Source organism: Oncorhynchus gorbuscha, linkage group LG01, assembly GCF_021184085.1.
Source record: "Oncorhynchus gorbuscha isolate QuinsamMale2020 ecotype Even-year linkage group LG01, OgorEven_v1.0, whole genome shotgun sequence".
In the NCBI taxonomy this organism is placed as follows: domain Eukaryota; kingdom Metazoa; phylum Chordata; class Actinopteri; order Salmoniformes; family Salmonidae; genus Oncorhynchus; species Oncorhynchus gorbuscha.
The window spans coordinates 29,271,414-29,288,733 of record NC_060173.1 but is presented as its reverse complement, the minus strand read 5'-3'; the positions used below and the strand labels follow the sequence as shown (position 1 = coordinate 29,288,733).

General features: G+C 43.4%; 1 protein-coding gene across 2 annotated transcripts in view; it reads right to left on the bottom strand.

The window, feature by feature from the left end:
* The window catches only part of LOC124035796 (GTPase HRas), a 28,043-nt gene continuing 10,723 nt past the window's right edge, over positions 1 to 17,320 (bottom strand). The window contains exons 2-6 of one of the 2 annotated variants that reach the window (XM_046349544.1): positions 8,557 to 8,688; positions 5,224 to 5,402; positions 2,918 to 3,077; positions 2,214 to 2,338; positions 1 to 2,092 (exon numbers count right to left, since the gene is read on the bottom strand). In XM_046349544.1, coding sequence (XP_046205500.1) covers positions 2,219 to 2,338; positions 2,918 to 3,077; positions 5,224 to 5,402; positions 8,557 to 8,667 — 570 coding nt within the window. In that variant the 5' untranslated portion in view covers positions 8,668 to 8,688 and the 3' untranslated portion in view covers positions 1 to 2,092; positions 2,214 to 2,218. Of the gene's footprint in view, positions 2,093 to 2,213; positions 2,339 to 2,917; positions 3,078 to 5,223; positions 5,403 to 8,556; positions 8,692 to 17,320 lie in introns of both variants that reach the window. The other variant, XM_046349536.1, reaches the window with a different exon arrangement.

Below are 17,320 nucleotides of genomic sequence, written 5' to 3'. Positions count from 1 at the left end.
TTGAATTAAGATTGTTTAATTATGGCAAACTTAGTTTGGACTAACACACACAAAACCATTAGCTAATCAGACGGGGCATGCTGTACAGAATCTCATCTGGTTGGACTGTTTCAGAGTTCGTTTTTCCTCATGTCTGTTAGTCAAGGGAAAGAAACAAATCCCAGAAGGAGCAGATCTCCAATCACCACCAGTGATTCACAACAGTTATCCACAGAGGAAAGCAGACAGACCACCACAGAAACACCTGCTTCAGGCAAACTTACTACTCTAAGGCATGAAGTACTAGCTAACAAATATTAAGGCAAGTTAAACAGGACCAAGCAGTGTTCATTTGTATTGGCAGCCCTATGCTGCGGTTAGTGTTGTAGAGAGCGCAAAAGGTAGTAGGTCTATCTACACCATTCAATATCCAGACATATCTGGATAAGAGCGTCTGCTAAATGATTAAAATGTAATTGAGAAATATCACAAGCGAACCCCTATAGTGAAGAACGTTTTCCTCTGACTTTTCTTGCAAATGAAGTTGGCTCGTACATGACCAGCTTGAATTAAATTATATTCTCAGGGAGCCAAAGATCCAACTGAGGAGGCAGTAGCGAGTAGAATGAGAGGTTATTTTATGAGGCCAAAACAGTTTTATCCCACATATTACCAGTAATTTAAGGCAGGTCTTGTGCATTAGAATTTCAATTTCACAGATTTAATCCTGGAACATAAGATACAAAGGCGAGACATTTCTAGACATTCCCGTTTCCTGAGCCTTAAAAACACAGTGAGGACCGATACTTGCAATCTAGAAATGTCAAACTATACTAAACAACATACTGTTGTCTAAGCAAAGGAATAGGAAAGAAATGGATGCCACCAGTGTCTTAAAATAGCACAATCTCAAAGGGTATTTTGTTCCACTTCCCTGAAAGGCTGTGCACGAATAATCTTTCACTACATAACCATCCCATGGTAAATAATGGCACTGCATGGACCAAGGAATGACGTTAGTCTCCCATCCTTCCAACTATCATTCAGCCAAACCTTGAAGGCAACAGCAAGTAAAACATCACTCATGTACCCCTCCCTTCTCCACCCAAGAAATACAAGCAAATAATAAATAGGGATGAGAGAGATAGTTTATTCCCAATTCTTAAACCTAGTAAGACAGTAAACATTGCTATTGCACCAGAACCTACAATATCTAGTACTATATTACTCCACAAAGAGAACTCTTTAGCACACTGACATGTGCAAACACAGACTTCTGTGGGGGAAGGCAATGGCACTCTGGGAAAATGAGTTCATCCATCGGTCTGATCCACAGCCATGCCCACGTAAGGGCCCCAATTAAGGACTTCCTCACGGTGACAGGTCTTAAAATAGCAACAGCCCATCACACAAAATAAACATCCTGGCTTACTTTACAGTGCCGAGTATGATCACCTTCAAAACCTTCGATCACAAAAAAAGTCTCTTTAAAAAAAAAAAAAGTTAGGTTTGACAGCTAAACTAACCGTAAAAAAAAGAAATCCTATCTGGCGTGTCTTTTGTCATGCTCCATCCCCATACTTGTATCCGTAATAATGAGGTTACTGCAGAGCCCCTCTAGAGAGGAACAAGGAGGCTGGGGGAGGTTAAATTAGGGATGGGGATTTAGGCTACTACTGTCCAGTCTTTCCAGGGGGTCAAATGTAAAAAAAAATAATAATAATCAGGGTTTTGAAGTGTTGGTGAAGGGGACTCACCAGGGATTGGATCGGTGACACCTCCCTTTAAGACCAGTGTTGAGACTGTAAAACAATAACTTAGCAGGAACTCATTGGAGCTGCCCAGCATGATCACACTGGTGAGAAACAGTCATTAGTGGTGTTGCTCTGGCAGACGGACTCAAAGAGGGGACAGACAGCCTAGTCTAGCCTGGTATGGCCTGGCCTGGCAGGGGCAAGATCCCCCCCTCTCCCAAATGTCTATGGTACAGTCAGCCTGGTCTGCTTTTCTTAGACTGTACTTCAGTTTCAAAGTTAGTTGTTGTTTCATCCTCCACCATCATTCTTTAAGTCCATTCTGCCACTAGGTCCACTCCTCACCCCGAACTGGTAACCTGTGGGAGAGAAGCAGAAATGATTAAGACATTGTGTAAGGATTCAGTGTCTCTCTGCTGTGAACCATGTTGTTGATTATGCTTGGGATAAAGTTGATAATGGGCTGAGTTTCTGAACGACCTCCATCACGACACCACACAGCGGCAGCTCATGCAGTCCTGTCCACTCTCGTCCGGAGGGTTGAGCTTCCTCAGCTTGTGCTGCCTGATCTCTCTCACTAGCGTGTAGAAGGCGTCCTCTACCCCCTGCAAATAAACCAAACACACAGTCAGAACAATCTGCAAAAAGGTGGGCATTACATATTTACAAGTTCGTAAACTTGATGGCCATCAACAATATAACTTCTGTGTTTTTGCAGAAAATGTTCCCAGCACTGCACACACATACATACACACACACACACACACTGTGCCTTGCGAAAGTATTCGGCCCCCTTGAACTTGACCTTTTGCCACATTTCAGGTTTCAAACAAAGATATAAAACTGTATTTTTTTGTGAAGAATCAACAACAAGTGGGACAAAATCATGAAGTGGAACGACATTTATTGGATATTTCAAACTTTTTTTAACAAATCAAAAACTGAAAAATTGGGCGTGCAAAATGATTCAGCCCCTTTACTTTCAGTGCAGCAAACTCTCCAGAAGCACACACACACACATATAGACATACATACATAGACACACACACACACACATAGCACTGAGGGACACGTACTGATCTCTGTGTGTGTGTGTGTGTGTGTGTGTGTGTGTGTGTGTGTGTGTGTGTGTGTGTGTGTGTGTGTGTGTGTGTGTGTGTGTGTGTGTGTGTGTGTAAGAGTACCTGTCGTGTCTTGGCAGAGGTCTCGATGTAGGGAATTCCGTAGCTGCGGGCCAGTTCCTGTGCTTGCCGCGTGTCCACGGTACGCGATGGAAGGTCACATTTATTACCCACCAGGACCATGGGCACGTCGTCAGAGTCTTTCACACGCTTGATCTGTTCCCTACAGGAGGACAGAAAGACACTGGTCAGTTCCCTGCTTGGTTTAACCCGTTTCTTCAAATATGAGGACCATACTCGACATTACATGGGCCTGAAACTACAGTAACTATCATTTGGAGTAACTGTAGTAGTAACTGCTTGTACACATACCCAGTGATGTGGTGGTGAAAATAGGTGGGTAAACTCTGATCGCTGTGAAAAAAAGTTACGCTCACTATAGTTTCAATGAATTTTCCCGCAAAGTGCATTTACCCTCCACTACACCAAGTTTATTATAGTAAAATGAAACAAATCATGAACAAACAATTCAGTTAACTGAAATAAAATAATTTACAAACATTTGAAAAAAAACTAAAACTATTATCTCTGACTCCAAAACTAGCCAAAATAAAATAAAAAACAACATGATTTAAAAAACTAAATGGGATTCTCAAGCCTTTGGAGGGGGCTTTCAAGATCCTGAATCTGGCGGGTGGTGATGTTTCAAATAGGCCTAGTTTGTGCATCACCATCACTAGCTAAATTGAAAAATTGGCTAGGTATCTAGCTTAATTCTTGCACAATTTTTTTTTTAAAAGCATTGGAGTAATCCTGGACAAGATCATTTCTTTCCACCATATTTTTTGTACAAGTCTCAGCGCTATTCCTTTTAAATCCAAGTCACATTGAGATGGTTTAATGTATAAATTAAACCTAACCTATAGCCTGACCCATTTGCACTTTATGCATTACTACCCCCCAGTTGCAAGAAGTAACATCCCAAAAAACAATACAGCACAAATGGTTCCTAGTCTCCCTCACATGCTTTCTGTCCCAAACAGTAAAACAACATAGAAATATTGCTATACAACTAAATAAAAACAAGCAAATCAGGTCTGAAAACTAATGGAAACACAAATTAACTTCAAATAACAATCAGAAAATTTATGTAAATAAAAACAAACTATAATAAGCTTTCTCTGCACATATCCACCTGTTACACCATCATACCACAACTAATGCATTTTGTAAAGTGTTGCCACGATCAATTCCCAATGAAGGAACAGGGTGTTTGTGGGTCATTTCAGCCTTATGTATTAGGATCCTACCTCCCTCCCCTTCTCTCCATAAACAACACCACAGTCAGACACTAATGGCTGTGCTGTACTGCTGGAGGAGGGATGGGGCAGCAAACAGTATGATCTCATCTCTCCAGCATCCATCTAGCCAGCAGGCCAGGGGAATTGTGAGTGTGAGGGGAGAGGGTCAGATCTGTTTGGAGCTCAGCACAGTCACAAGCAGGACAGTTAACCGGTTAGATGATTTCTAGCGGTGGCATTCCAGGTTGTTGTGCCTGGCATGTGCATGCCCAATGTCTATGGCTGTGTATATGAGGATATGGATGGGAAGGCAGCAAACAGAATGAGCTAATCACTTAAGCAAGCAGCCAGTCAGATGACTGTGTGACCGGACCAAATGGACTGGGTCAGGTCTATACATCAACCCCTCAATTCACCGTCACCACCTAGCAGTAATACCCAATGCAAGCCTAGTGGAGAAATGGAGAGAGACGGGGAGTAGAGGCGGGGAGTGGAGAGAAAGAGACGGGGAGTAGAGGCGGGGAGTGGAGAAATGGAGTGGAGACAATAGATTACCATCATCTCCGTCTGGAATTCTTGCCTCCTCCATGTCACTGAGAGTGTTCCTCCTCTGCTCTGCTCTCCTCCCTCCCTCCATGTCACTGGGAGTGTTCCTCCTCTGCTCTACTCTCCTCCCTCCCTCCATGTCATTGGGAGTGTTCCTCCTCTGCTCTACTCTCCTCCCTCCCTCCATGTCATTGGGAGTGTTCCTCCTCTGCTCTACTCTCCTCCCTCCATGTCATTGGGAGTGTTCCTCCTCTGCTCTACTCTCCTCCCTCCCTCCCTCCATGTCATTGGGAAGAGTTCCTCTTCTGCTCTTCTCTCCTCTGGTCTATTTTGAGGCAGGATCGATCTCATTGGCAGCGTGCTGTAATCACTCCAAGGCGGAAGGCTAAGCTTTCTATTGCTGTGTTAAATGCTAAGGCATGACGTCACCCAGCTAGCTGCTGCAGAGAGCTTTCACACAAGACAGCCATGACCCCCCACCGTCACATACAGCCCACTGGCCGGTCAGACACAAACACACACCTGTACTGGTGGATGTCCTCAAAGGACTTTGTGTTGTTGATGGCGAAGACACAGAGGAAGCCCTCCCCTGTCCTCATGTATTGGTCCCTCATGGCGCTGTACTCCTCCTGACCTGCAGTGTCCAGGATATCCAGCAGACACGTCTCCCCATCAATCACCACCTGCTTCCTGTATGAGTCCTGAAGGGGGGGGGGGACATCCTCCAGTTACACTGCTACAGACAGACTGCCGAATGATTCTCTACCCAAGTGTGCACTTGCTCACTCCTGTTTAAGGATTTACAAACATTGGTTTGATGTGTAAGTTAAAGGGAACTGTGGCTGTGGACCAATTTAACAAACTCAACCCCTGGTGCACTAAATTAACATACAAACCATCTGTAGGGCATTCACTACCTGCTGTACAATGTAGAGAAAAACAGGGCAATTCAAGAGGGTGCTAGGAAATGAATGTCAAAACATATTTTACTTTGCCCAATGTCATTATAAATTACATAGAACTAAATTACATAGAACCTTTTATCTGTGGATTAATTGTCAGAGTTGAAGACCTTCTGCATTTCAAGTAAAATAACAACCCAATGTTTATATCCAATTCAGACAGCAAGCAAGCTAGCTAGCAACAGCAAGCTAGCTAAATTGCCATAAATGTTTAATGCTTTTCGACCTGTCCCCAAGTTAACATAATTGGTTCAGAGTTTGTTTTGATATTTCAACCGGTGTCCTGATTATGTCTGGTGTGGGGGGACAAATTGCCTGGTCAGCATGTTTGAGTTCTATTGAGCAGTCAGCACTTCATGATCATTCCAGTGATAACATTCTATTCACTCTAAACATGCTATATTCTCAGAGTAAATCTTCTGTAATGTTTGAACCATATAAGGTAGACATGGGTTTTGGATTATTTATTTTCTGAATTCTCTATGGAATGGACACATTTGTATGAACCTTGAATTAATTCATCCTTTTATGGGTGAACACCCTACAATCTGTAATGAATGCGCTAATGAAGTATAAGCTGAAATCCATTGATGCGTGTTCAGTATACTAACCAACCATTTACACATGTCTCTTGACTAGGCTTAAAGCAGGAGTCTGGATCTGAGACCTGATTGATAGTCTCTCTCACACACAGGCACACATGCGTGCTGTGTGACTGGCCATGCTATGTGACTGGCCATGCTGTGTGACTGGCCAGAGAAGAGGTAGTGGTATCAAAAGGTGCAGAGTGCAGGGTTTAGCGTCCCAACACACAGACACAGGGTGCAGGGTCTTTCTGTGCTAGTGCATAGGGGCCAGGAATGCACACACAAAAAGGACATTGTCTGGCCAGAGGTAGGCGTGGTGACAAAGAGAGAGGGAGGGAAGAGAAAGCACACGTTCCCTCTCAGTCTCTAAAAATATCTTACAGTGAACTGAGAGGAACTCAATTAGGAGAAGCGGTGTAGTTAAAAAATATTTTTTAATAAAAAAAAATACATATTTTTTAACCTGACATTTGGAGAATTTAATTGATAATGAGTAGCCTGTTTGGTAATGAGATCTGGTAGTTAAGTGGTCTCTCCAGTGAGCCAGTAGTCACACTAGCCTACTCCACTCCGTTAACTACAGACCAGGGGAGGGGCCACATCCGCATGACATCAACCACAGTGATCAGCTACAGATGTGGACAGAAGCTCTGGAAACGCACTTGGGTTCCCGAGAAGCGCAGTGGTCTATGGCACTGCATATCAGTGCCACTAGCGTCAGACTAGACTAGGGATGCACGCTATATCGGTAAGCATATTGGAATAGGATGATATTAACTAAAAATGCCAACATCGGCCCGATGTCTAATTTAACGTCAACGTGCAAAACCGATGTCAAAGCTGATGTGCATACCTATATAACGCAATGACGGCACGAACAATACAGAAGTACACGTGCAACACAGCATTCCAAACCTAGCCCATGTCTGCTGTGTGGATCTATTTTGAAGTTTCAAAGGAAGATAACAAAAAGGCCAAATGCAACGTTTGTGCTGCTGTTCTTACCAGAGGGGAGAAAGTGAAATCTTTCAATACCACAAACCGAATTACTCATTTAAAAGTGCATCATCCCCAGACGTTCAGCGACTACTTAGAACAAAAGCAGAAAACAAACTAAGTGCACACTTCCAACAACTAAACACGTTCAAGTCCAGCAGTCATTTGAAAGAGTAAGAACATTTCTGCCCTCGACGATAAACAGTCCTCTGTCGTGGATGATGTTGGCTTTCGCCGTACACACTACCAAGTAGGCGTTATCTTTCAGATGTTGCCCTACCGGAGAAACGCACATCCTTGAACTACTTGCTATGGGCGTCACTGCTATTAGCTTCCCGACTGACATTTGGAAGAGCGACGTCAGCTCCATGAGCATGCAGAGTCTGACAGCACAGTGGGTCTACGCGGATTTCCTACTGAGGAAAGTCGTATTGCTCAAGAATGTGCTGGTTCTCATACCGCTGCTGCCATTTCAATGGCATTTGAGAACATGTTTGAAACCTGGAAACATGAACACACTCCTAGCGCTATTTGAACAACTGACTCAAGAAATAAGCCACTCAACTGCGTCTGCAGCAGGCGTGATACCCTCCGTCATGGCATTGAAACGTCTGCTCAACAAAGACCCAGTCTGTGTCGGCAGTTAACTTGGAAAGTAATCGACTAGAGGCTGTGAAGAAGCGAGTCGGTGGGTACAAGGACTGCTACTTTGATGCAGACAAGAAACGGGGATTACGTGAAATGTTAGACACAGCTGGACAAGATAAAACGGACAGTGACAGTGCGCACCGGGGAAGCGAGACCACGGACAGACAGAGCTGAAACTTCACTGCTTGACATGTATGATGAAATCTTGGTTGAGAATGAAACGACTGAACAACGAAACAGCACAGCAAGTAAGTGAAAGAAATCGGTTTTGATTATGTTTTACTTGTAATGGGGACATATGTAAATGCCAACAAAATTACTTTTTGGTCAGTGTGTGTGTTTCAACAATTTAACTGTACTATAATGCTTAAAATCGTCGCAAAAATGTGAAATATTGGTTACCGGTATTGTTTTTTTTGGCAAGGAGAATATTGATATCGTATCGGGCAAAAATGTAATGTCGGTGCATCCCTACTACAGACCCTGGTTTGATTTCAGGGTGTATCACAACAGGCCCGTGATTGGAAGTCCCATAGGGCGGCACAAAATTGGCCCAGCGTCGTCTGGGATAGGGTTTGGCCAGGTTAGGCGGTCATTGTAAATAAGAATTTGTTCTCAACTGACTTGCAGAGTTAAAATTTTAAAAAATCAACAGTACATACCTCTATGGTGGGGTCGTATTCATCCACAAAGTGGTTCTGGATGAGTTGGATGGTGAGTGCACTCTTCCCCACACCTCCAGCCCCCACCACCACCAACTTGTACTCAGTCATCCTCACTGCTCCCCACACACACTGCTGTGAGAGAGAGAGGAGAGAGCAGCAGATAGGAGGGGGAGAGAAAGGTTCATACATTTCAATGTTTTCTGTTATTAGATGTCTATTCATTCGCACGTGTTCTGTTTGACATAATCTTCCCGAACCCCTACCTCACTATTTTGTTTACCACCACCTCTGCCCAGAGGTGAGATGTATGTAGGGCGGCTGAGTTTGAGTCCCCATCAGAGGAATGTTAAATGTGCTGAAGGTACTCGATGTTCCAATTCGCTCCCACACAACACGAGAGAGAGGGAGAGGTTTGACAGAGTGCTCCTCATTGATGCCTACCTCACAAATCAGAAGCCTCATGTTTTTTTATACAGCATAGAGGTGCCGTTTCTCTGAAAGCATGTGTGTAGTGCGTGAGCAGAGCATTTGAATAGCCCCTTAATGACAGTTGAGTATGATGCTTCTTCTGGTTACTGACAGTTTCTTGATGGGCGCAAGCCTGACTGTTAGAACTGCCAAATTCACCCATGGATAGATGACTAGTTGAAACTGTATGGCTGAGAGGGATGATGCATAGGGAATAGCAAATAGGTCTGACAGAGGACTGGCAAACATACAGTAAATTGAGAAATCATGCAACTAAACAAAAATAAGAAGAAACTATACTATGGAACAAAGGTAAATTATATAAAAGAATGATTGTAAAACGCTCTGGAGTACTTCACCAGGAAAAAAAAACCTAACTATGCTCCAACTGCCGTGATTGAGGCAGATGGCTTGTTCATAACAAAACCCTTTCATATTGCCAACCACTTTAGCAAACTTATCAACAATTTAAAAAAAATCCCTAGGCATGACATACAAACAACAAATACTGAGCCTTCATATTCCTGCATAACGGACCAAATACCGAAAGACGAGCACTGTAGTCAAGTTCCACAAAGTGGGTGTGGAAGAGGTGAAAACTACCTGAAACCAACAACCTGGATGGTAAATTGCGGAGTTTGGTAGCGGAATACATTGTGACTCCTGTTTGCCACATATTCAATTTAAGCCTCGAAAAACAGTGTGTGCCCTCAGACATGGAGGGAGACAAAGGTCATTCCACTACCCAAGAATAGCAGAGCACCCTTTAATGGTTCAAACAGCCAACCAATCAGCCTGATGCAAGTGCATAACAAACTTTCAGAAATAAATAGTGTTTGATCAGTTATTTTATAGAAAACTAATTCGATTCTCAGCATGATTGATTATAGGGAAGGGCACTCAACATGCTCGGCACTGACACAAAGGACTGATGATTGGCTGGAATAAATTGATATTAAGATTCTGGGAGCGTTTTTGTTAGACTATAGTGTTCTCTTCCATGTGCAAACAAGGGTGTCCAAGAGAATGTTTAAGTCCTTTGGTTCCTCAGATTTCCGAAAACCAATGCCGTTAAATCCAACGTGGTTGACAATGTTGACAATATTAGAATAGTTGTCTTAATACTGAGGGCAGGAGGGAGTTGATGTCTTGGACATGGGCACCTGGGTGACAGTAGACCCTGGTGGGCCCACAAGCAGGCCAAAAAACAACTAATTACACCATTGAGCTGCCCACAACGATGGTGGTCGTGATTGAATCCGATGGGGAAGGAAGAAGGGGAACAGAACGGGCCTGCCCCGGGCAAGGAGGAGGAGGTGTGCTTCGACTCATGCCAGCTTCACCGCACATGTACCAGCGGATGGCTTCGGAATCATCGGGGAGATGAAGGACCTTGTTTCCTTTGGTCAGCACCCCTGGATGGCTGCTGGCTGTTGGTGTACTCCCAGGATCAGCACTGACTCCCGGAGCAGGTATATCCACCACCAGCAGAGCAAAGCTGTTCAATAGCGGGATCTGACCTTCTAGAATATATGGAGGCCGACCAGACTGCCTCCTACCCAACCTCCACCTTGCCAGTGTGCAGTCTCCCACTGGCCTCGGAGTTGAGCTTACCATCTGTCCAGTGGATTGGAGCAGGTCAGTACTGCCCAACTCATCGACCCCTTGGCTGTAGGAGGCATTCAGAACTGAAATTGTGTGTGCCTGGTCTGCATCAAAGTACATTTGTTTTTCCCGCAGCTCAGCTAGCAGCCAGAGAATCTCTTCCTAAATCTGCTTGATGATAAATTAACAAATAATCTGTTCCAAAATATATCAGTTCCACCTTATTTTGATTCTCTTGCATAGATCTCACACCTAGCACATTTGAGCCCAGACGTAGACACATACCACTGGTGTTGACTCTAGCACTGCTAGCGTTAACTTCCTCTGTTAGCAGTTAGCAATTATGCTAACTATTGTGTTTTTTTTGCAGGAATCCAGGACACAAACATGCAGTCCAGCTGAAAAAGCTAACTGCGTTGCGGAATCTTCAGCTATCAGAAATTCCAATGGTTAAAGATGTTGTTGACATGAATGAAATCAATAAAAATAAGAATTATTAAAAACAGACCGAATGTAGACAGTATAGTCGTGGCCAAAAGGTGAGCATGACACAAATATTAATTTTCAATTTCTGCTGCCTCAGTTTGTATGATTGCAATTTGCATATACTCCAGAATGTTATGAATAGTGATCAGATGAAATGCAATTAATTGCAAAGTCCCTCTTAGCCATGCAAATTAACAGAATCCCAAAAAACATTTCCACTGCATTTCAGACCTGCTAGCCCTGCCACAAAAGGACCAGCTGACATGTCAGTGATTCTCTCGTTAAGAACACAGCCATGAATAAAGAATGAAGAATAAAGAATGGTACCAACACATCCACTGAGAGCAACTTCTCCCAACCATCCAGGAAGAGTTTGGTGATGAACAATGCCTTTTCCAGCATGATGGAGCACCTTGCCATAAGGCAAAAGTGATAACTAAGTGTCTCGGGGAACAAAACATCGATATTTTGGGTCCATGGCCAGGAAACTCCCCAGACCTTAATCCCATGGAAAACTTGTGGTCAATCCTCAAGAGGCAGGTGGACAAACAAAAACCCACAATTTCTGACAAACTCCAAGCATTGATAATGCAAGAATGGGTTGCCATCAGTTAATTGACAGTATGCCAGGGAGGTTTGCAGAGTTCTTGAAAAAGAAGGGTCAACACTGCAAATATTAACTGAAAGCATTTGACACTTATGAAATGCTTGTAATTATACTTCAGTGTTCCATAGTAACATCTGACAAAAATATCTAAAGACACTGAAGCAGCAAACTTCATGGAAATTCATGTGTCATTCAAAACTTTTGGCCATGACTGTACACTGATCTGTTGCGTATGCTGATGACGTCTGTTGCATGATGTGTGAGAATGCAGTTGTTGTACAAACGGTAATCTTGGCTAGTTTTGCTTTTATTACGAACATTTTAATATTGTTCTAGTGTACCACAGGGCAGCTGGCTAGGGCCATTATTGTTTTCTGTTTTTACTAAAGACCTTCCACTGACCTTGAATAAAGCCTGGGCGTCTATGTACGCTGACGACTCAACAGTATACACACGTCAGCTGCAACAGTAAAATAAATAACTGAAACCCTTAACATAGAACTCCAGTAAGTTTTAGAATGGGTAACTAGCAATAGGCTGGTGCTACATTTATTTAAAAAAAAAATATAAGGCATTGTTTTTGTGACAATTCACTCACTCAAGCTAATTTATTCTTGAATAAATGTTGTGATTGAGCAAGTTGAAGAGACTAAACTGCTGGGTATAACCCTAGATAGCAAGCTGTCATGGTAAAAACATAGACTCAGCGGTTGCTAAAATGGGACGAGGTCTGTCCCATTTGCTTTGCCTTCTTCACATCTCAGTCGACCAGACAGGTCCTACGGGACTTAGTTTTGTTGCACCTGGACTGCTTCCCAGCTGTGTGGCCATGTGCAGGAGAGGAACATAGGTCATTTGCAGTTGGCCCGTAACAAAGCGGCACGTATTGCACTTCGACATGCATCTCAACCTCTCCTGCCTCAAAGTTGAGGAGAGAATGACTGCATCTCAAATTGGTCTTTGTGCGGGGTGTCGAAGGTACTGAACTGTCTGTTCAAAAATATAGCACACAGTTTGGACACTCATCACATGCAACCAGAGGTCTCTTCAGGTCCAGAACAGACCGAGAAACACACAGTATTAAATAGAGCCATGACTACATGGAACTCTGCCATCCCATGTAAGACAAGATAGCAATAAAAACAGATAAAACACCTTACTACACATTAGTTAGCAGTAATGTGACCGACAACGAGGCTTGAAAATTACCATATAGTTATGCACTTGTATTTTGTACTTGCTAATATAATAGATTTTTATAAATATTATTAAAATGGGTTTACTGACCACAACCCATTCAATTAATATTAAGTGTTGTTTATTTGGCACCAGGAGAGCACAGTGCATGGAAGAAAGCAGTGAGATATGCAATATTGTTCTGTTTCTGGAAATGGCAAGCCTAGTTCATGGCTAGCCTCGGATGCAGAGTGCGGGGGGCTTCATTTTGGTCGCGCAGGGATCAAACCCCCCCCCCCCAGAGTCAGCCCCGGGTCTTCAGGGCTGAGCCCCGGAGGTTCTGTGACATCCCTGCTGGGATCCACACAAAATATGAAACATTATATAATACAGAACATTAATAGACAAGAACAGCTCAAGGACAGAACTACATACATTTTAAATGTCACACAGCCTAGATATTCATATATACAGACAATATCTAGGTCAAATACAATCCGAGCAAATTACAATACAAAATATATAAAATGGCTTTGTCTCCTTAAGAGTGCCCGTTTGTGTAGCTTGTAATGCTGTGCGCACTGTGCAGTTCCAAAACAATCCAAAGGGTGTCAGCCTAGACCACAAATTTATGTTTTGCATATGTACAAATACAGGCACCTAACATGATTGAAAATCATGAAACATCCACACGAGCTCAGCCATCCACATAGAGACGCACGTCCAATTATTGAACTGGGAACATTTTCACACAGAAATGTTACAACATGATGTCACAATCAGAACGATTGGGTTAAAGCCCCGAAAGCCCACACCTGGTGACATCAATGAACCCCAGTAAGAGTTGCTGGTTCTTTTGCAGCAGCCAATAGGGATCCTAATAAAATACAGATTCTAGACGCATTAAATAATGGCAAACGAATGCAAAAACTCATTCGTAATTTCTCTGATATGTTCCATAGAATATAGATATCTGCACACCGTGTTGAGTGTACTTTGTGGCACTGCAGCAGTGAAAGCCACTGGGATCAGTGAGTTCAGAGGAGAGGACAGAGAAGGGGAAGCCGTGCAGTCAGAGGGTTTTTGGACTCCCAGGTGTACCTCGTCACCCCCCCAGTGGTTGGGTCCGGCGCAGAAATTACACAGGGCTACTCTGTCATAAATCAGGGGCTCTCATTAAACAACTCGGGCCGTATTCATTAGTTTTGCAATGGAAAATGTTTTCAACAAAAACCGAGCACTTGTTATTGGACAAGGTAGGTCCCTCCCCGTTGTTCCTGCCCGCTTATACATGTCTCCTAGTGAATATGATCCAGTTGGACCAGGTCCTGTTCTCTTCCAGAACACATCCTTTCCTCATCCCATCCCGGCTGTATCACACCTGGCCGTGATTGGGAGTCCCATAGGGTGGCGCACAATTGGCCCAGCATCATCCTGGTCTGGTCGGGGTAGGCAGTCATTGCAAATAACGGACTTGCCTAGCTAAATAAAGGTTACATGTAAATATAATAAAAATCACGTATCTGACATGACTGGAGAGGGACTCAACACACACAGGCGGTGTGTGTGAATCCTTCAGAATGCATCCTTCAGCCTGTTTTGACCACTGATCCGAGAGGCCAGAACATGACAGGTGAGAGCTATATGGTGGAAATCTACTGTATCCAATCCATTCACCGATCAGTGATGAAGGAGAGGGAGGGAGCAATGTAAGAGTATTGAGACCCTGACACAGTAAGGTGTCGAGTTGAACGGTATGTACACATCCAGTCTCTCACTGCAACAGATTGCAGAATGGAGCGTGTCTGACAGAGATAACCATGGACACTAAGTTATTCCAACAGATCATCAGATATGAATGTAGCCTAGATGACACAGAGGACATAATGGTGATGGTATTGCTCCATGTGTCACAACACACAGTTAGTGTGTCACCTAAACCTACAGAACAGTGTCAGACTACAGTGGTTCACTCATAGGACATCAGTGCCCTAAAACAAAAACAGCTAACAGAAAGCTATTAACTTGTAATTTTCCCATACGATCTCAGCACATGCATCACAGGTACAGCCTCAGTAAACTAAGCCAACCAGTAGGCTTCTGATTTGACAAGCTAAAACCCCTTACCCCAGTGAACTGGGTAGTGTTGCGTGGCTAAAAGAGACACTCAGCTGAAGTCCAGCCACTGTACTCTCGCTCTCGTGGCTGACAGGCTGGGTCAGGGTGTCAACTGTCAAGTAAGCTGCACGAACCATACATATCACGCACACACAATGGCCCGTGAAATGACATGAGCCAAACAGCAGCAGTGGGGAGTCATAAGGGCGATGTTGTTGGTATACACTCAGCAGCTTACCATCAGTAGCCTACATATCCTTCTCATGACCACTTCTCTACGGCAGGACACCGTGATGAAGAGTCAGTGAAGGGGTAAACTGACCGCAATAAGGACTATTCTTTGCCCCTGTGATTTATCATGACAGGTTTATAGAAGAGCCTCCCTTGTCCAATAGCTCGACACATTTTTTTTTTTAAAGATATGGGACAGCCAACCAACTCACACCTCCTCCCACTGCAACCCAGTGTATGGATCTGCCCTACCCTTTATCTTCTACTGTACCCACACACACATTCCTCTAAGCTACGCGCATGCACAGCTCCCCTCAGACTGCTGTGCAGAAGAAATATCAGACAATGCAGAAAAGCACGAGAATGAACTTCACTCAACTTTCTAGAATTTTCCACTTTAGTTAAGACGATCAACATTTCAATCTACTGTGGGAATTGTGCTCGTATCAACACAATATTAACCACTTTCAATGTAACATACCAAAAGAAAACAAACTATACAAGGTTTAGTATGCAAAACTATCTGTGCAAGGGAGCACATTGGAGGAGGAGTGTATTGCATTGCAGTACTCTATACAGACCGGTGCTCCATAACCAATCAGAGCTGTAGTAGGCTTATTTGCAAATAGCCATATATGGATCTGTGCCATTCACTTTGAACTGGACTGTATTTAAAGGACTAGCGGTCACAAGTAGATGACCTTTATTGATATCAAAGTGAGAGCTGAATGTAGCCACCTGTGCACATTTGTTCAAATTGTTTGCCAATTAGTGAGTTATTAGTCCAGTTAGCCATTTTCTTGTCAACAATTGGTTGCTTCCAACAGGAGCACAAAATGTGTGCATTTCTAACTATCTTTGATAGGTAAAGAGCTTTTTTTGTCTGAAAGGGGCAGTGTTGCATTGAGACAGTCTTAAATAAGCTAAGTAGCCAATAGGCAGAGGGTAGCATAACTTGTCTGTTTCTCTCTAATTTTTAAATTATTTCACCTTTATTTAACCAGGTAGGCAAGTTGAGAACAAGTTCTCATTTACAATTGCGACCTGGCCAAGATAAAGCAAAGCAGTTCGACACATACAACAACAGAGTTACACATGGAGTAAAACAAACATACAGTCAATAATACAGTAGAAACAAGTCTATATACAATGTGAGCAAATGAGGTGAGAAGGGAGGTAAAGGCAAAAAAGGCCATGTTGGCAAAGTAAATACAATATAGCAAGTAAAACACTGGACTGGTAGTTTTGCAATGGAAGAATGTGCAAAGTAGAAATAAAAATAATGGGGTGCAAAGGAGCAAAATAAATAAATAAATTAAATACAGTTGGGAAAGAAGTAGTTGTTTGGGCTAAATTATAGGTGGGCTATGTACAGGTGCAGTAATCTGTGAGCTGCTCTAATAGTTGGTGCTTAAAGCTAGTGAGGGAGATAAGTGTTCCCAGTTTCAGATATTTTTGTAGTTCGTTCCAGTCATTGGCAGCAGAGAACTGGAAGGAGAGGCGGCCAAAGAAATAATTGATTTTGGGGGTGACTAGAGAGATATACCTGCTGGAGCGTTTGCTACAGGTGGGAGATGCTATGGTGACCAGCGAGCTGAGATCAGGGGGGACTTTACCTAGCAGGGTCTTGTAGATGACATGGAGCCAGTGGGTTTGGTGACGAGTATGAAGCGAGGGCCAGCCAACGAGAGAGTACAGGTCACAATGGTGGGTAGTATATGGGGCTTTGGTGACAAAACGGATTGCACTGTGATAGACTGCATCCAATTTGTTGAGTAGGGTATTGGGGGCTATTTTGTAAATGACATCGCCAAAGTCGAGGATTGGTAGGATGGTCAATTTTACAAGGGTATGTTTGGCAGCATGAGTGAAGGATGCTTTGTTGCGAAATAGGAAGCCAATTCTAGACTTAACTTTGGATTGGAGATGTTTGATATGGGTCTGGAAGGAGAGTTTACAGTCTAACCAGACACCTAAGTATTTGTAGTTGTCCACGTATTCTAAGTCAGAGCCGTCCAGAGTAGTGATGTTGGACAGGCGGGTAGGTGCATGTAGCGATCGGTTGAAGAG